The 21,541-nt window shown below is 44.1% G+C and overlaps 1 protein-coding gene across 1 annotated transcript in view; it reads right to left on the bottom strand.

Annotated features, from left to right (window-relative positions):
* Window positions 1–13,661: 13,661 nt before the first annotated feature.
* Window positions 13,662–21,541, bottom strand: part of LOC115137636 (gap junction delta-2 protein-like) — a 34,605-nt gene continuing 26,725 nt past the window's right edge. The window contains exon 2 of the mRNA XM_029673960.2: window positions 13,662–15,593. Within this exon, the coding sequence (XP_029529820.1) occupies window positions 14,750–15,593 (844 nt within the window). The 3' untranslated portion in view covers window positions 13,662–14,749. The remainder of the gene's footprint in view (window positions 15,594–21,541) is intronic.

Genomic DNA, 21,541 nt, shown 5'->3' on the forward strand with positions numbered 1-21,541 from the left:
GGGTGCCCCTGTGTTCTCTCAGATGATAAGCTGATTACAGTTTTTTCCAATTGCTAACACACTAAAATGACATGCACAGCACAATTATTTAAACTGACACACAGAGAGCAAACCTCTTCTCAAGTCTCCAAAGCCATTTTGCAATTCAAAATGGCACTTTTGAAATGCACTTCACACGGTTCTCTGCATAAGACACAACAATCTGACATAAAGGCACATGTTTGCCATTTCAAAACACTGCCATTACCCAGTGTACTGGGTAACACCATATTGACTGCAGTACACTACACGCAACATTGTTTCCCAGTGTACTGGGTAACACCATATTGACTGCAGTACACTACACGCAACATTGTTTCCCAGTGTACTGGATAACACCATATTGACTGCAGTACACTACACGCAACATTGTTTCCCAGTGTACTGGATAACACCATATTGACTGCAGTACACTACACGCAACATTGTTTCCCAGTGTACTGGGTAACACCATATTGACTGCAGTACACTACACGCAACATTGTTTCCCAGTGTACTGGGTAACACCATATTGACTGCAGTACACTACACGCAACATTGTTTCCCAGTGTACTGGGTAACACCATATTGACTGCAGTACACTACACGCAACATTGTTTCCCAGTGTACTGGATAACACCATATTGACTGCAGTACACTACACGCAACATTGTTTCCCAGTGTACTGGGTAACACCATATTGACTGCAGTACACTACACGCAACATTGTTTCCCAGTGTACTGGGTAACACCATATTGACTGCAGTACACTACACGCAACATTGTTTCCCAGTGTACTGGGTAACACCATATTGACTGCAGTACACTACACGCAACATTGTTTCCCAGTGTACTGGGTAACACCATATTGACTGCAGTACACTACACGCAACATTGTTTCCCAGTGTACTGGGTAACACCATATTGACTGCAGTACACTACACGCAACATTGTTTCCCAGTGTACTGGATAACACCATATTGACTGCAGTACACTACACGCAACATTGTTTCCCAGTGTACTGGGTAACACCATATTGACTGCAGTACACTACACACAACATTGTTTCCCAGTGTACTGGATAACACCATATTGACTGCTTTTGTTCTTTGTTTTCAGGGAGTACTGGAAATGGATGCTCATGCAATCCCACATGAGTTCATCTTTATAGATGAGGCTGGGTTCAACCTAGCAAAGACCAGAAGAATGGGGTGAAACGTCATTGGACACAGAGCCATTATAGATGTTCCTGGCCAACGTGGTGGGAACATCACAATGTGCGCTGCCATCTCCAATACGCTTGGTGTCCTCCACCGTCATGCCAACCTTGGACCATACAACACAGCCCATATTCTCACATTTCTGGACAGACTCCACAACATTCTCATACCACCAGGGTGTATGAATGATGCAGACCATCAAAGAACCCGGTACGTTGTAGTGTGGGATAACGTGAGCTTTCATCGTGCAGCCCCCAGTCCAAAACTGGTTTGCTGACCACCCACCATTTCTCGTGCAATACCTCCCACCATACTCACCATTTCTGAACCCCATAGAAGAGTTATTTTCGGCACGGTGGTGGAAGGTATATGACCGGTAGCCCTTTATGCACATGTGATGAGATGGATGTGGGTGCGATTCAGGGATGGATAAGGCACTCAAGGCGCTTCTTCCGTCGATGTCTGGCAAGGAAATATATTGCCTGTGATGTGGATGAGGCGTTGTGGCCAGACCCAGCTGTGCGGCAAGATGCTGCCTAATCATTTTTCTTGCCTCTTTTTTTCTATATATTTTTTCTGCACATTTTTTTTCAGCAATTTTCTTTTTCAGTTTACTGTTTTTTTGTGAGCATATTTTTTGTTCAGTCCAATGTAAATATATCTGCTGTGCATATATTGCACTGACTTGTTTGGTGAAAAATAAAATATATAATGTTTCAACAGCATGTGTGTGTATCTGTAGATATTTCGGTGCATCTGAAGAATTTTCTACAATTTGAACTATTTTAGTATTATGGCAAAGCATACTAAAGATGAGAGTGCTTTTCATTATGCCCAACAGTGTGTAGTTGGTTAGACAAAAATCTGGTAATATGAATGAAGTTTGTGCCATTTCGTGCAAACGTTTGATTTTAATACTGTTATATGTAGTTTTGATTGCAGTGCTTCATTTTGCAGGATATATGAGGTATTTTGCAGTTTGGGTGTGTGGCTTTGTGAATTGTGTTAAGTATTTTGATAAAACCTGCCTAGTTTGCAAAATTGTGTTTTAGCAATTGGGAAAAACTGTAATGACCGTCTAATTACAGTAAGGTAGCGGAAAGGCCAGGCGATTAGCCACAGCCTCGTTAGGTCATCATGACATCCTGCTACTGTCATCCACCCAGATATTACTATCAATGAAGTCACAGGATGCAGCCCAAATGGCACCCTGTTCCCATGTAGCGTAGTCCACTATAAAGGCAATAGGGTGCCGTTTGGGATGCAGACACACTAACAGGAGACAGGAAGTTACTCAGTGCCCCTGGCTGCAGACTGGCTGGCCTTTCTGAGGGGCCTTTCTGAGGGGCCATAGTGGTGAGGGGACAGACTGACAGACACAGATCACCCGTCACTCACTCTCTTATCCATAGTTATGAAAGTCTACCAAGACCTCTGGTGCTCCCTGCCTTTCTCCACTCTCTATCTCTTCTCTCTCTGTTTTCTCGTCTCTTCTTCACTCCTCTTATTTTATCTCTCTCCATCTTATTGTCTCCCCTCCCTCCTCGACTACTCATTAATTCACTCTGACACACTCCATAATGTCCTCCCTCCTTCCCTCCTTCCCCCGTCCTCCCATCTCTCTCTGTCCTCCTCTCCTCCATATCTGCTGTCAGGGGGGTACTCTCTCATGTTGAAGGGTCTTGGTTGAAATGTAATTAGCTTTACACATATTTCCTAGCAATTCCTAATTAGAGTGGTAGGTTGATGTCATTAAAACACCAGGGATTGGACTAGGGAGTAGCCTAGTAGCCAGCCCCTCCTCCTCCGCTGAGATATGGGTCCCCCCCAGACACAGAGCAGGACTTGAATAGACTGGAAATAGACTGGGGTTAGGATCATTATCTTTCTATTAGAGAGGAAAACAAAGACTATTTTCATTTTCCATAATGGGGCTAGTATCGAACCCGGAAAGGCAAGAGTACATAAAAACAAAAAATTGTCTGAGGGCCATCTTTGAGTACATCAAGAAGCACATCTGTGTTTTAAGTAAGCACTGCCCTCCGATGCTCTGTTTCTGATGTAACTGACCTTCCTGTTGATTTCGTAATGATGTTATCTGAAGCAGCTCTCGGCCAAAACCACTTTAAGCTTGACTTGCTACAGTTTCAGTATTTCTCTCATGTCCTCAGAAACAGCCACTGTATTAAGCCTTATGCGTTTTGGTGTGTGTGCTTGCGTGTGAGAGATAGATACTGTCATTGAAATTGACTGCACGTTCAAGAACAATGTAGAAAGCGAACATATGCTTAATCCATTTAATATCTCTGTTGAAAAATGAAAACACTCTTGTGAAATCCTCACAGAGTTTTACATGAACCTAACAAAGCCAGTAGACAGACAATATATTAAGTAAAGATTATGGTAATGAATATTATCATTGCGTATTCAGCCATGGAAAATGGAAAAAGCTATTTTAAGGTGAAAATGGCAGAATGTTTTGCTTCGCATGAGTAGTCTTAGAGGTAGGTGCATTAACAAATAAAAGTTGAGCAAACGCAGCACTTGGAATTATGTTGAGTAATACATCGAATTGGAGCTGATATACAAAAAAATAAGGATTTGTTTAATAATTTATGAGTGGAGGAAATTACTCTATGCTGCTGGTAATGCATAGATGCAGATTTAGTAGCTACATTTCAAATGATGACATGGATTGATACAAAATCTGTGGAAAATGTAACTGCACTCATGTTCAATCATGGAGCGCTATATCAGGCCTGCTTGAGTAGTCGGTGGACGCTATTAATCTACAGTAGGATTTTGGTGAATATTGTATCTCTCTTGTGAGCTGTTATGCAAACTTGTAAATCCACAATATTAAAATTGTTTGCAGTAACTTTATGGTTGAGGCTTATTTTCAATGGAAGACAACTGAACCTCTTCAGTGGCTAAGGATGATCAACATCAAGACCAAAGATCAAATCAGAAACCGCTGACTACCCGTTTTCACTGATCAATATTTCCAGTGTTACACACAGCAATAAGACAGGATCATCACTCATCAAACATTGTCTGATCTTTTGTCTTACAAGGACTATCACCATGGTCTGCCATAGTATTCCCTATGGCCCTAAAGACTTAGGAAGCTAGCAAAAGTGGTTCCCTAACTGAGGGGCCAGCCTTAAAATCAGAGGATCTGAGCTGACTGAGAATTACATAAGGACTGTACAGCTCTCAGAGTTCTTACGACAGAGAGAGTCCCGTGTTCTTTTGGGAGATAATATAGGCCTATATTGTCTCTCCCTCTTCCTCTGGTTATGTAAGGACTGTCTTGTTTACAATGGGTTAGAGTTGGTTCGGTTTTAGGGTCACATCAGAAGAATACAAGATATTAGGACAACATGGAACCATGGAACCTGATATATGTAATCATAACTTCATGTTAAGTTATGGACAATCTTTTTAGTAATGTGACTAATTGTGAGATGCTTACAACTACTAGGTGTTTAGGCATTTTTCTATCCTCGTGTTAACTTCTAGATGCGTAGCCTATAGTATCCCAGCCTTGCTCTAAGTGATCTGTCCCCGGCATTCACTGCTTGTCAGCCTGACGTATCTCTGCCATGTCGACAGGCATGGTGGCGTGCAGCGCTGAGTAGAGGACCAGACATCGCCCGTGTCGTGCCACGGCAGCCTTGCCAACCCGTCAGCGTGTGTGAGAGTGTGCGAGGCTGCCAAGGAAGGCTAGTGTTTCATTGGTGTGTGCAGCTAAGATCTGCTGCTTCCTGTTAGGACACGCTTCACTTCCTGTCAGCCACCCCACAGCGACTGCCTCTGTCTCTCTGTCTAAGCCTCTCGCTTGCACTTTCTTTGTCTCTCTCTCTATGTTTCTCTCTCTCTCTCTTTCTGTCCCTCTCTGCCTCCTCTCCTCTGTCTCTTAATGACAATCTCATTGCTTCTACCTTGATCTTTTCCTCTCTTCTTGGCTCATCACCTTCAATGAAGTTCCACTTATCGCTTTTCATTCTCCCCACCTCTCTCTCTCTCTCTCTCTCTCTCTCTCTCTCTCTGAATGCCCTCTATTTGGTCCTGTCCCCTCCCCTTCCTCCCTCCTCCTCCCCTGTCTTGTGGCCCACCTGTCCCTGCTCCTCAGCTGCTCCCCCTAAAGACAAGGCAGAAGCACCCAGGCAGAACATCCAGCCTGTTCCCAACTCTGCCACGCTCTAACCCTCTTCCTTTATACCTCTCCTCCTCCTCCTCCTCCTTCCTTTGAGACGTTTATGATGATACTAGTCTTGATGGCAGTGATGATGATGATTATGATGATGATGAAGATGACGAGATTGATGTTGATGTTTATGATGATACTAGCCTTGGTGACAATGATGATGAGGACGAAGGCCATATTGCTGATGGTGATGACGCTGGCTGCCACAGTGGTCAGGAAGAGACGATGTCCCCCGGCCATCTGTGTACAGATTAATCCTTGCTGGGTTTAGAGATATTACTGCCAGGCTTATTGCCGTGGCAACCAGTCCTCAATCCCAATTCAGCACAGCGAATTGGGATATCAGAGACACACACACACACATTGCAAACACTTTCTCTGTTGACAGTGCTGCTGTTTAGTGCAACAGAAATGAAAGAGGAATGAACACATACACACAAACGCACACGCACGCTCACACCAAGGTTATTATAGTTTTGTGTTTTTCTATTTGTTGTTTTTTTCTATTCGTTTTTTCTATTTTTTATTTAAGTTGTCCAGAGCCAGCTGCTATCGCACTGGTGCCAATGCGAGAGCCAAAGGATTCAACCGAATATTACAGATTGTCCACACACACAGTAACTGTAGTAGATTTTTGGGGAATTTTATGAAAAGCTGAATGTGTTCTAATCATTCGGAGCCCAAATTGACATTCTTTCCAATAAATAGATTGGGAGAAAAACAACTTTGTTTTAGTTCTCAAAGTGGCTGAAGCAGTCGTCTCTGCTTGCTGGTCGCTATGCTACCCGAGAAAGCATGCTCACAGGAGAAGCGTAACTTACTTACACAGACACTTTTTTTCAATGGGAAACTGCCTTTTTGCTTCATCTTAATTCCTCCATAATATCTGGTCATAACTAGTAGTAGTGATGCACAAACTTGGTCTATTTGAAACATCGCCATCTCCTGGCAGCATTTACCCACCAGATTCAGTAGCTTGAAAACCTGCAAAAAGCTTGAAAACCCCATTGAAAACCTACATTGAAAACCCCATTGAAAACCTACATTGAAAACCACATTGAAAACCTACATTGAAAACCACATTGAAAACCTACATTGAAAGTTTAGGGAAAAAGACTAAAACGGAACATAATATGCTTTTTATTTTAGTTAATTTTGGAATCAAAGATAATAGTTTCAGTATAGTTTTAGTTTTTCCAAACGTGTTTGTTAGTAATTTAAATGAATTTAGTTAACTAAATCGTTTTTTCATTACTATTTTTTAGTTTTAGTTTCAGTTTTAGTTTACTGTAATAACCTTGGCACGCACGTGCACGCACGCACACACACACACACACACACACATACACACACACACACACACACACACACACACACACACACACACACAGCATTCCCTCTTCCCTTTCCCTTGCTATTATCACTGATGCCATTAAGCAACTAATTGGAATTGTTATTATTTGTGGTCAGTTTTATCATTTCAGCAGCAGCACATTTTGATGTGTCATAATATAATATACTGCTTTTGTTTTTCAAATCCATTCACGTGGACAATGACATTTCGATATCCCAACTCTCTCTTGGTTTCTGTCTCTCATGCACACAAACACATGCAGAATTTTTGGGATATTTTGACACCTACATCCATTCAGATAGGGCTGCACACTGTCAATCACCACAAGGTCAAATTCGGCATGTGTAACATTCAAGGTTTTATTCAGTATTTACATACAGTACACAAGTCAGACACAATGGTCAAGAAACCTTCAAATAAGGTCAGTTGGATATAAAATAAAATCTGCAGTCAAAACAACAGATTTTCCGTTAAAAATCACAAACAAGTGTTTTTTTCTTTTTTAGCATTTTTTTTTATGTCCACTTCGGTATTGGAGATATTGCAGAGCTACGATGAAACAATCACATGTTATTATACAGCTAATACATTTCCCTTTCTGCTCCTTAAGAAAACATGTACCTGACGTTCAGTCATTTTAGTACCCTGTGGTTGCAACCGAGCCAAATATAGACATTACCTCGTCCTCAACTCTCGTACCCTAACATGTTCTTGATATGATTTTTCATGATGTTACCGTAGCAACCACTCCTATAAGGTAGCCTTATTTAATTTGACAGTGCAGTGGTGGTGTGGATCAAGAATCATAAGCTTTATGTAACTGGTTTACTCTAATTTGTATGCTACTTTATGACTCAAAGGGGCCACTGTGTCAGGTGAGGGGACAGGTAGTTGTTTTCCCCTCACTAAAGCTTCTCTTCTGAAAAACCTCACAGCCTTAGCCCCGTCCTCACTAGATCAAGTAGCACTCGGTTTAATGAAATTGCCTAGTTACTATTGATATCATGAGAGATTAAAGGGTTTGAAATTGCCCCCATAAACGAAATATTCCTAATCCAGCTCGGTGTGGCTGTTTGTGTCGACTACATCAGCACCGTGCATCGAGTGCACTTAGAGCACGTCGAAGCCTTAGACTCAGTGGGTGTCATGTCCTTCACATGACAAGACAGAGCTGGCTTCATCATGGCTCAGACTCTCAGAGTGGAGAGGGGGATACTAAAGGCATGTAAACAAGTATCATCAATACCAATTCATGTTCAAATTTTTATGACACGTTCTACTAATCCCGATGCAAGTCTGTCTTGCATGAAGTAGTGATTTCCTTGCTTATTGTGGCCAATGAGAATACAGACTTTTCATGCTAGGGTGCATTTTTAAAGCATGTTTTGACACAATAGACCTCCACGAATAAAATCGGGGAGGGGACTGTGGTTCTATATCCGTCCGTTAATACGTTCGTCACATGCGATATCTCAGACAGCACTGGCCTAATTTTGACGGAACTCGGGTGATTGATGCATCTTGCAATAGAGATCCGCCATTTACAAAATGACACTGTTTGGCCAGACGGTGGCGTTATAACAAGTTATTGAAAATTAAAACTTTAAAAGGTCACACCTCTCACTCCATTTGACCAAATGTCATGCAATTCTGTACATACAGTAGGCCCCTCTCCTCACAAGAAACAAATAAGGTCTGCTATGAGGGATTTTCCGCCATTTACAATATTGTGAAAAAGACTTACAACTCTACTCCTCAGGCATCGAATTACCAATCTGCATGAAACTTGATATGTGGCATCTATGGACAAAGATCTCTCAACGCAATATTTTCCAGACTAGTACCTAAAACAACATCTGTCATTAATCTCCGCTCTTGACCAATAACCATTCACGCGGGCGTGGTCTGGCACATAAACGCATATAAATCAGTCACAGATATTGTAACAAAATCTGGTAAACATGTTGCAAACACTGTCACGACTCAGTGCCTTCGGAAAGTATTCAGACCCCTTGACTTTTTCCACATTTTGTTACCGTACAGCCTTATTCTAAAATGTATTAAATAGTCATTTTCTGTCATTAATCTACACACAATACCCCGTAATGACAAAGCAAAAACGATCACATTTACATAAGTATTTAGACCGTTTAATCAGTACTTTGTTGAAGCACCTTTGGCAGCGATCACAGCATCAAGTGTTCCTGGGTATGACGCTACAAGCTTGGCACACGTGCATTTGGGGAGTTTCTTCCATTCTTCTCTGCAGATCCTCTTGGATGGGGAGCGTTGCTGCACAGCTATTTTCAGGTCTCTCCAGAGATGTTCGATCGGGTTCAAGTCCGGGCTCTGGCTGGGCCACTCAAGGACATTCAGAGACTTGTCCCAAAGCTGTTCCTGCGTTGTCTTGGCTGTGTGCTTAGGGTCATTGTCCTGTTGGAAGATTAACCTTCGCCCCAGTCTGAGGTCCTGAGCACTCTGGAGCAGGTTTTCATGCTCCATTCATATTTCCCTCGATGCTGACTAGTCTCCCTGTCCCTGCCGCTGAAAAACATTCCCATTGCATGATGCTGCCACCACCATGCTTCACTATAGGGATTGTGCCAGGTTTTCTCCAGATGTTACACTTGGTATTCTGGCCAAAGAGTACAATCTTGATTTCATCAGACCAGAGAATCTTGTTTCTCAGGGTCTGAGATTCTTTAGGTGCTTTTTGTCTCCAAGTGGGCTGTGATGTGCCTTTTACTGAGGAGTGGCTTCCGTCTGGCCACTCTACCATAAAGGCCTGATTGGTGGAGTGCTGCAGAGATAGTTGTCCTTCTCAAAGGTTCTCCCATCTCCACAGAGGAACTTTGGAGCTCTGTCAGAGTGACCATCGGGTTCTTGGTCACCTCCCTGACCAAGGCCCGTCTTCCCCGATTGCTTAGTTTGGCCGGGCGGCCAGCTCTTGGAAGAGTCTTGGTGGTTCCAAACTTCTTCCATTTAAGAATAATGAGGCCACTGTGTTCTTGGAGACCTTCAATGCTTTTTTGGTAGCAGTTTTTGGTACCCTTCCCCAGATCTGTGCCCTGACACAATCCTGTCTCCAAGCTCTACGGACAATTCCTTCAACCTCATGGCTTGGTTTTTGCTCTGACATACACTGTCAACTGTGGGACCTTATATAGACAGTTGTGTGCCTTTCCAAATTATGTCCAATCAATACATTTTAGAATAAGGCTGTATCGTAACAAAATGTGGAAAAAGTCAAGAGGTCTGAATACTTTCCAAATGCACTGCAACCAAGAACATTCATATCGACACCACGTGGTGGCGCTATAGCTTTTGTTACTATCAGTATAGTCTAGTTTGAATTCTTATTACTAACTGACCCAACTGGCCCAAGCTGGGAAGGGGGGGGGGTGCTGCATCATTTTCAGGCTAGTGAAGTTGACGGCACTGCGTATCACCCATTGGCACAACAAGGCTAAAGGTTTGATTAGGTCCTTGAACAACAAACATGGTCACCACGTTCTGTTAGGGAGATAAATATTGGGATAGCGGTATGTTGTGTTTTTGTTTCTATGGTGAAGGGGGGATGAAGGAGACTGTGCTGAAACTATAAAGCCCTTGTTTATAAAAACTTTCAACACAGCCGGTCTCGTTAAAATGTTTGGACGGGTCCCTTTGTCTCAAGAGTGGGCGGTGCCAGACCTGATGACGTAAACCTGAGTCTGTTACCTCTCCACACCCCCCATGCCACTGGTTTGAATGCAGCCCTACATGTGAGGTTAGGACAGGTGGCGCTGGTGGTAGATGTGTGCTAGAGTGATGGTACAGCAGGTATTGTCACTGATTCAATGCAACCCATGATGAGGGTTGATGGCACCAACGTTTCAGGCAAAAGGGCTGGTTTAGGCTTGGATACAAGGAAGTGGCCACAGAAGTAGGGTTATGGGTCTGTTTTGCCGTAACTCTGCAGATTAAAGGGATTTTCTTGTCATCAAACTAGTCTTGAGAATGTGTATGTAGTAATACATTAGCTTTCTCATTTGTGTACTGATTGACAATACTTGATGTGCCTTATTATCTATATGGTGTTTCCTGGTGGGTTTCCTGTGTAAGAAAGGATGCAGATGTTGTCTGATAGCGTTTAGAAAAGTTTTGTTGTATTAATTGTAGAAATATGAATAAAAACCTTGTTTTAAAAGATTGTTAATCATTTAGAAGTGCATCATTCCTGAGACTGTTTGTATGATGTGCAGTAGCCCTCAATGTGTTGACCTGAAGCAGAGGGCTACGCAGTCCCCATAATGTTACTGTGTCTTAGGGCTTCACTGTTTCTTTCATCAGACTTCATTAATTCAGTCGTAATTCATTTGCATTACTGTGGAATGTTGTTTCCTCTGTTTTGTCAATGTAGTGTTTATTTACCCTGAAAAGTGTGGCTTACAAGTACACACAAGTATAGTTCAGAGTATCCACATCATAAGTGTTGTTGTTTTAAAAATCTGAATCTTTTTATAGCAGGTAAAGTAGCTCAAAATGGTGGTAAAAAACAGCAGGGCTGAATCCTAAATGACTGCTTGGCTTGGTACTGACTTGTAAAAGAGTTAGAATGAGAGATTCTTGACATCAAGACTTAATTACACGTTTTATCTCCAAAGCTTGGACGACAACTAAAAAAAAAGTTTTTAAAAACAGGTAGAAACATGCTTATTCTAGCCATTGTGCCTTAAAAAAGAATACATTTTAAACCCCATGTAATTTGTATATCACTTTGGCAAGGGATACAATACATGTCATCACATTTCAACACCCCCCCAGTTTGTACATTTAAAATGTTTTGTTCTTTACATAGGAAAAAAAACAACTTTTTCGATACGTCTTTCAATTACGTCACTGTACAAAAAAAAGAGCAAAAGACAACAAAATGAATCCACAAGCCAGAAAGGAAACAAATTAAGAAAAGAAAATTGCATAATTTTCACATATAGACTAGAGAGAGCATTAGACCTCTAGAACCCTGTGTGTTCACTTTGGGAAGTGTCCTTATCCCAACCCTGTTATATAACCCTCAATGAGACCAGACAGGAGAGCAGGAGAGAGACACATGAGGACTGTACATGTACACTACTATACTACACTTCAGACCAACCTTCCCAAACCGTTTTCTTAAAGAGAAGCGCCCAGGATCATTTAGAGAAAGCCCGGCCTTAACCTCTATTATTACGCCCTCTCAGCAGTCTTCTAAGAACAAGGCTCCTCCTCATCCAATCCCACGGCCATTCAACGAACTCTGAAGAAGGGGACTAATTCTATACTAGAGATGATCTACTAGTATCAGTGGGTTAATCACAGACAAGACTGGACGAATAAAGGGCCTTCTCTGGCTACTTCACCAGTCACACCTCAGTAAGACTATACAACCACATCAGCAGTGTGCTCAGTGAGGATAGAGAGGATAGCTGGACTCATACATAGAGATACAACTCTAGAGAGGCTGACTTCGTAGAGCCGCATTTTGTCGGCCATCTTACATGGGGACAGTTCTGAACGGTTTCTATCTCCATAAAGTGTCTCTCTGCGGTTGTAATCCTCTGTCATTGAATGACTAGCAAGGACTTTGTCATGGCTTTCTGTCGTTCTGTTTCCTGTTCTTTTCAAACAAATGTGCAACTAGAGGCTTGGTGGCTTTCCAGGTTCCAGCCATATTTCCTCTCCCATGTCTGTTTTCTCGGCTTGGCTTGCGAAGTTGTTTTGGCCCGGGCCCAGCCGGTGTCACTGTAGACCCAAACATCTCCAACCTGAGCTGCCTACTCTGTTTTACAGTGTACCAGACGTACGTGCCAAAAGAACACATGCTGTTGATGTCAATGTCTCCAGCAACCCCCCTCTCCCTCTTCTCTCTCCTGCTCCTTACAGAGTGTTTAGTAGAGCCTGTACATTACACACTCCAGGCTGTGTGTCCCTGGGCAGTGCTTGGGGTGACCACCATTACATGGTTCCTAAATGATCCTGGGGTGGAACACCAGGAGAATGTTCTGGCCCAAACATTTTCACTCAAGCAGAACCATGCTGGTGGGGACTTTCTCTCTGGACAGGACATAAACCAAGGAACACACACACACACACACACGAGGCACATTGTACAGTATGGTGATGCACCTCGCTGGCCATGTTTGGCCTTCTTATAATGTCATCGCCATGGACACTACTACTGCTCAGTGTGCACACCCCTCCCTCAATACATCCACAACAAGGACACCCCCCCCCCCTCCACCTCCCGTGTCTGGCCTCACTGCAGGGTCAAAGGTCATTGTGCTGTAAATGTGGGATCCCTTTTAGAGCGTACCACTGTTGCAGAAAAGCTGAACCCTGTCTTCAGTGGTGTTGAGCGAGTGTGTTGGGTTTTTATTGCTGGTGCTACAGAGCTTTTCCCAACGAGAGTTCCTTTCTGTCTGCCGTTCTCCCGCCTGTCTTCAGGAATCATGCTGCAATACTTATTTTCCTTTTGTATTTTCCTCAATCTTTTCTCTTCTCTTAAAGGCATGCATGCTGATCACCACAGATGAGAGAGATGCAGCACAAACCAGTAGATTAGCATGTTCTCTGTCAAGAGTACAATCCATGATAACACTTGGTTCATTCTAGAAACACTGCTTTGTAAACCTGCCTTTTTCAAATAGCTCTTGCAATCCTCCTCTCAGACACAAATTCAGTTCCATCGATCAGAAACAAAAAAAGACAAGGCTATTTATACATTTTAAGTACCCCCATGATCCCAACCATGTTTTTTTGCCCCTCCCTCCCTCCCTCCCTCCCTCCCTCCCCCTCCCTCCCTCCCTCCATAAAGATAAATACATCTATTTTGATATACTCTCTCAACTAAAAGATGAAATAATATGCAGGAATTTTCAAACAAGAAGTAAATCCAAAGGCTGGTACCAACTTCATCACGAAAGGAATAAATCAACTCATAATAATGATATCGTAAACATTTAAATTAGTAATAAAATGATCTGGTTCCTCTCCGTCGAGAGTGCAAGGAGAAGGTTCCTCTTCTACTCTCCTATTTCTCTCTTTCACTTAATTTTTCTCTTTCTTTCAGTCAGTCACAAACACACGCAATACATTGGAATGCTGGAGAGAGAAGCTCGGCGCAGGGGTGTTTTTGTGTGGAGGGGAACGGTTTGTGACTGTGGAGGTGTCGTTTATGCGTGGCCTCCTTGGGTTCCTCTCTAAAGATTACACATAGGAGAAGAGGACAAGAAGACATTACTGTCATCCACCCTCAGTCTCAACGGTGCAGGTGCCAGCAGCGGAGAAGTGGAGAAGAAATGTTTTCAGTATTCCTTCATGGTGTTTGTGTTAATAATTGTTTGCCAGGAGACAAAACGTAAACAGCAGCTTCTTCTGGCACCAGCTCCAGGACTCCCGAACACTGTCTCTCTCTGTCATCGTAATCTCTGGAGACTAGCTTGAGAGGAACATCATTCTCTCTCCACAGCAGGAAAGAGAGGCTAGAAAGTTGACTCCCTGTACGCTGCTTGTGGAGAGTCGATCATCGTTGCGACAGCTCTTCCTCTCTTTCTCTGTTAACGACCCCTCCTGCTCTCTTCATCATGGATGAAATAAACCAGAACAGCACCATGACATAGTCAACCCCTCGGTCCCCTTCACCGTCCCTGGCCTGAAAACCCTACAACAGCCAGAAGCCTCTCCTTAAAGGCTCCCGTTCCCATTGGGAACGTCCCTATCAAAACATCATTCACATGACAATGTATGACAAGAACAGGTGCAGCTGGTAATAAAGTAATACAAAAATGCACCAAATATTCCGTGGCAGCTTCCCCTCCTCCTCCTCCTCTTTCCATTAAAACTAAAAAGAGAGAGCGGAATGGAGTGGTCGTCCCACTCGTTCCCTACCCTGCCCCCTCACTTACCCAGCATTTAGCCTTGTCTCCATCAGACGTAGGCGGACTCGCTGGACTGGGTCCTGCCCATGTTGGGGGGCTGTGACAGGTGAGACATGTCCTTCTTGCGGATCTCGCAGATGGACTTCCGGCGGGCCTGCACGCCCCGGATGGCTGCCTTGATTTTCTTCCAGCCCAGGTGGTTGAGCTCTGCCAGGTTGAGCAGCACGCAGATGCCACTCACAGCGAACATGAAGACCAGGAAGACCGTTTTCTCGGTGGGCCGTGACACGTAGCACTCCACCTCCTTCAAGCAGGGGTAACGGTCGCACTCGAAGATGCCCGGCACGCTGAAGCCATATAGGAAGTACTGTCCCACCAGAAAGCCGATCTCCAGTGCGTTACGGAACACCACCTGGATAATGTAGAAGCGCGAGATGCCCTCCTGCTGGCGCTGCTTGGACTTCTTGCCATGCGTGAGCCCCCGCGGCACATTGGGGATCTCCTTCACCTCCATGCAGTCATGCTCGTCCTTCCCGCCACCGTCGCCGTGGTGCACCAGGATGCCGTTGATGTTGCGAAGCTTCCTGGTGCCGCTTTGCCCGTAATCCGAACGCTCCAGCAGCGGGTAGAGGAAGGAGTAGCGTCTGTCACGCTGCTTGGCCGACTGGTGCACAGAGTAGGTGATGAAGCACAGGCTGGGCGTACACACCAGAATGATCTGGAAGACCCAGTAGCGGATGTGGGAGATGGGGAAGGCCTTGTCGTAGCAGGCCTGGTTGCAGCCCGGCTGCAGGGTGTTGCAGATGAACATGGTCTGCTCGTCCTCGTACACCGTCTCGCCAACGATGGCCACGATCAGGATCCGAAAGATCACCACCACGGTCAGAAGAATCCTGTCAGAGAGAGAGAAGACAAAATAAATATTAGATACAATTATCAACTGGAAGGTGTGGTGAAGAGAGAAAGGATGGTGGAAGACCAATAAACAATTTTGGATTAAAGAGATTGAAGAAGATACGGACGGGGCAGGATCAAGAGAGAGAGAGATATAACTTGGATAAGAGATGTGGAGTTCTGGGAACAATGAGCAGTGATTGGACATGATGTCACTGTTCCTTTAGATAAGGTAGAAAAAAGGAATTAATCTAGAGCACATTCATCTGCTGAGCACAATATCTATATTAGAGAAAGAACAATTATTTTTTCCCATACTTCTTCCAGTCATTTCATCTCCAGCGCAACAGCCATTTAAAACAGCGACATGACACATCTCTCTGCTTCATGGCCTAAGTTTAGCATCAGGCTCATTTAACATGATAACCCTCATCTCAGTCCCTGCTAAAATGGATCTTGCTCTAATTAATTTTGTAACACACCGTCTCTGTCTTCCCATTTTTCATCTATCCCCTTAGCAACCGGTGACATTGTGCACCTTGTTTGCTGCTTGCGTGCTATTTCTGCGTGTGTGACAGAGAGAGAGGGGAGATTACTGGGTGTGAAGCAATTCACTGTGTTTTTTCAGTGGTGTTGTGACATGTTGAGAATATTCATTCTGAGAATAACTATTATAGCCTGTGAGGGGGCATACATATGTACAGGGCCGGCCCTGGACGTTCTGCCGCCCTAGGCGAGACAAAAATAAAAATAATCACATTTTTATCTCAGCTAAAAGTCGGAGGAACAGAACATAACAGCAGCCCAAGTCATAGGTCATATTTCTCCAACGTCAAACCAGAGCGTCTTGCTTGCAAAAAAATGTAATCTTAGCCATCCTTATGAATCTAAACATGGCATTTTCAAAAGTGACATTCCCACCCAGACAGATGCTCTACCGAGGCAGAAAAATGTAAGCTTCAACTGCTGATGCCTTCTGTCTCATATAGACTAACGTACTTTGGTGCAAAAAGTGTAAATCAATCCCAGAACAACAGCAAAGGACCTTGTGAAGATGCTGCAGGAAACAGGTACAAAAGTATCTATATCCACAGTAAAAACGAGTCCTATACTGACATAACCTGAAACGCTGCTCAGCAAGGAAAAAGCCACTGCTCCAAAACCGCCATAAAAAAGCCAGACTACAGTTTGCAACTGCACATGGGGACAATGTCCTCTGGTCTGATGAAACAAAAATAGTTTGGCCATAATGACCATCGTTATGTTTGGAGGAAAAAGGGGGAGGCTTGCAAGCTGAAGAACATCATCCCAACCGTGAAGCACAGTGGTGGCAGCATCATGTTGTGGGGGTGCGTTGCCTCAGGAGGGACTGGTGCACTTCATAAAATAGATGGCATGAGGACAGAAATGTATGTGGGTATATTGAAGCAACATCTCAAGATATCAGTCAGGAAGTTAAAGCTTGGTCGCAAATGGGTCTTCCAAATGGACATTGACCCCAAGCATACTTCCAAAGTTGTGGCAAAATGGCTTAAGGACAACAAAGTCAAGGTATTGGAGTGCTCATCACAAAGCCCTGACCTCATTCCTGTAGAAAATGTGTGGGCAGAACTTAAAAAGCGTGTGCGAGCAAGGAGGCCTACAAACTTGACTTAGTTACACCAGCTCTGTCAGGAGGAATGGACCAAAATTCACCCAACTTATTGTGGGAAGCTTGTGGATGGCTACCCGAAACGTTTGACCCTGTCATAATCGTCGTAAGAACATTTGGACCAAAGCGCAGCGTGAAATCGGTTCGACATTTTTTATTATAAGTGAACCGCACAAAAAAACAATAAAGAATAAACAATACGTGAAGCTACAGAGTGCTCACAGGCAACTACACATAAACAAGATCCCATTAAACACAGTGGGAAAATGGCTGCCTAAATATGATCCCCAATCAGAGACAACGATAAACAGCTGCCTCTGATTGGGAACCATACCAGGCCAACAAAGAAATAAAACAACCTAGATTACCCACCCTAGTCACACCCCGACCTAACCAATTTAAAGGCAATGCTACCAAATACTAATTGAGTGTATGTAAACTTCTGACCCACTGGGAATGTGATGAAAGAAATTAAAGCTGAAATGAATAATTCTCTCTACTATTATTCTCTCTACTGCCATTTCACATTCTTAAAATAAAGTGGTGATCCTACCTGACCTACGACAGGGAATTTTTACTAGGATTAAATGTCAGAAATGGTGAAAAACTGAGTTTAAATGTATTTGGCTAAGGTGTATGTAAACTTCCGACTTCAACTGTATCTTCAGAAAGCGGAAAGCTAAATTAATAGCTTCAATTTTTTTTTTTTAAATCTCCTCGAATATTATAGGCCACAGCTCAGCTTCAGAATGTCATAGAGAGGAATCAATATATCCCCGTAAGCATCAGCTGCTTATAGTAGGTAGCAGTTTCTTACTAATAATATGACACCTGTTATCACACATGGCAGACACCACAATTGTTACAATTAGAATAAAAATAACACTTTTATTCAACCTATTTAACTTATTTTAATATTCCTGTAAAACTGTACAAAGAATGATACATCATTTGAGCTTTGGAAACAAGTTCTTTCAGAAATGCATGGCTGGCCTAATATCAATGACCCAGCCTTAACGAATTTTGTTTATTTACATATCGGAATTGATTGTCCAGCATCAGTTTCAGCATCTATTTTTTCCGTGCCCTGCCTAGAGTGGCCTCTTTCCTCTGCTGTGGTGCTTCCTTGCAATCAGCAATGTTTTCTCTCGGTAGCTGTCCATGGTCATGAAATCAAATCATCCGAGAGAGACAGAGAAAGAGAGAGAGATGTAGTCTATTTAAATCATTTAAAAAAACAAAGTAAACAGGAGATAGATAATTGAGTAATCGTACAAATTACTCTGTGATAGAATTATTGTGAGTGTATGATCAACATTTACCTCTCATTCGAAGACAAGCTGACTCGCCTGGCCTTCCTGGTAGCAAAAGCTTGCACTGCTTGTGCTCAATTGATATGGTGGAGAGTCCATTGAGTCTCTCTTGATTCATAGCAGAGCGCAGGTAGTTTTTGATGAGTTTGAGCTTGGAGAATGTGCGCTCTCCACTTGCCACTGTCACGGGGAGGCAACAAATGCATTGGGATACCAGTAGGTCATTTGGTATCTGGATATGTACTCCAGTGCGTCAAGTGGTTTTGCCTCACTGTCCAGTCTCCTGCTCAAGACTTTGAGCTCATTACACAGCTCTTTTGCGCCGATGTCCCTGGAATCCCTGTACGTAAGGGCCCTCTCCAGTGTTGCGCAGTCAGTGATAAGTGCTGCAGTGTCCATGTCCTTGATGGTGCGGATGTTGTCTTCGAGCTGCGTAACACGCTCGTTGACAGACTGGATAGCAGAATCAAGAATCTGATGAAAGAAATATTTTGAATTTCTGCTGAGGTACAGTCACAGGCTCATCTGGGAAACAGTGAAGCCCATGACTGGGATAACAGTCATGGGCTTCACTGGGAAACAGGGCTCAATTACCCATCTCCTCTGCCAACTCTTTTGCGCTTGCTAATGCGCCAGCGAAAGCTGCATCAGAGCGGTGGTCTTGGAGGAATACCCTGATTGAGTTCAATTGAGCCTCTGCTTGTGAAAGGTTCAAACTCCCCGCCTGCAAAAATTCAGCAGGGAATTTCTTTGGTTTAGAGATTGTGCCACTTTTCTCATTCATTAGCTGTTGTTGTCTAACCTACTGTTTTAGCTAGCTTTCCCAATTCAACACCTGTGATTACTGTATGCCTCGCTGTATGTCTCTCTCAAATGTCAATATGCCTTGTATACTGTTGTTCAGGTTAGTTATCATTGTTTTAGTTCACAATGGACCCCCTAGTTCCACTCTTCATACCCCTGATAACTCCTTTGTCCCACCTCCCACACATGCGGTGACCTCACCCATTACAACCAGCATGTCCAGAGATACAACCTCTCTCATCATCACCCGGGGCCTGGGCTTACCTCCGCTGCACCCGCACCCCACCATACCCCTGTCTGCACATTATGCCCTGAATATATTCTACCATGCCCAGAAACCTGCTCCTCTTATTCTCTGTCCCCAACGCTCTAGGCGACCAGTTTTGATAGCCTTTAGCCGCACCCTCATACTACTCCTTCTCTGTTCCGCGGGTGATGTGGAGGTAAACCCAGGCCCTGCATGTCCCCAGGCACCCTCATTTGTTGACTTCTGTGATCGAAAAAGCCTTGGTTTCATGCATGTCAACATCAGAAGCCTCCTCCCTAAGTTTGTTTTACTCACTGCTTTAGCACACTCTGCTAACCCTGATGTCCTTGCTGTGTCTGAATCCTGGCTCAGGAAGGCCACCAAAAATTCAGAGATTTCCATACCCAACTATAACATCTTCCGTCAAGATAGAACTGCCAAAGGGGGAGGAGTTGCAGTCTACTGCAGAGATAGCCTGCAAAGTAATGTCATACTTTCCAGGTCCATACCCAAACAGTTCGAACTACTAATTTTGAAAATTACTCTCTCCAGAAATAAGTCTCTCACTGTTGCCGCCTGCTACCGACCCCCCTCAGCTCCCAGCTGTGCCCTGGACACCATTTGTGAATTGATCGCCCCCATCTAGCTTCAGAGTTTGTTCTGTTAGGTGACCTAAACTGGGATATGCTTAACACCCCGGCAGTCCTACAATCTAAGCTAGATGCCCTCAATCTCACACAAATCATCAAGGAACCCACCAGATACAACCCTAACTCTGTAAACAAGGGCACCCTCATAGACGTCATCCTGACCAACTGGCCCTCCAAATACACCTCCGCTGTCTTCAACCAGGATCTCAGCGATCACTGCCTCATTGCCTGTATCCGCTACGGAGCCGCAGTCAAACGACCACCCCTCATCACTGTCAAACGCTCCCTAAAACACTTCTGTGAGCAGGCCTTCCTAATCGACCTGGCCCGGGTATCCTGGAAGGACATTGACCTCATCCCGTCAGTTGAGGATGCCTGGTCATTCTTTAAAAGCAACTTCCTCTCCATTTTAGATAAGCATGCTCCGTTCAAAAATGCAGAACCAAGAACAGATACAGCCCTTGGTTCACTCCAGACCTGACTGCCCTCGACCAGCACAAAAACATCCTCTGGCGGACTGCAATAGCATCGAAGAGTCCCCGTGATATGCAACTGTTCAGGGAAGTCAGGAACCAATACACGCAGTCAGTCAGGAAAGCTAAGGCCAGCTTCTTCAGGCAGAAGTTTGCATCCTGTAGCTCCAACTCCAAAAAGTTCTGGGACACTGTGAAGTCCATGGAGAACAAGAGCACCTCCTCCCAGCTGCCCACTGCACTGAGGCTAGGTAACACGGTCACCACCGATAAATCCATGATTATCGAAAACTTCAATAAGCATTTCTCAACGGCTGGCCATGCCTTCCGCCTGGCTTCTCCAACCTCGGCCAACAGCTCCGCCCCCTCCCGCAGCTCCTCGCCCAAGCCTCTCCAGGTTCTCCTTTACCCAAATCCAGATAGCAGATGTTTTGAAAGAGCTCCAAAACCTGGACCCGTACAAATCAGCTGGGCTTGACAATCTGGACCCTCTATTTCAGAAACTATCCGCCGCCATTGTCGCAACCCCTATTACCAGCCTGTTCAACCTCTCTTTCATATCGTCCGAGATCTCCAAGGATTGGAAAGCTGCCGCAGTCATCCCCCTCTTCAAAGGGGGAGACACCCTGGACCCAAACTGTTACAGACCTATATCCATCCTGCCCTGCCTATCTAAGGTCTTCGAAAGCCAAGTCAACAAACAGGTCACTGACCATCTCGAATCCCACCGTACCTTCTCCGCTGTGCAATCTGGTTTCCTAGCCGGTCACGGGTGCACCTCAGCCATACTCAAGGTACTAAACGATATC

The sequence above is a fragment of the Oncorhynchus nerka genome, linkage group LG11 (genome assembly GCF_034236695.1).
Source record: "Oncorhynchus nerka isolate Pitt River linkage group LG11, Oner_Uvic_2.0, whole genome shotgun sequence".
Classification (NCBI taxonomy): domain Eukaryota; kingdom Metazoa; phylum Chordata; class Actinopteri; order Salmoniformes; family Salmonidae; genus Oncorhynchus; species Oncorhynchus nerka.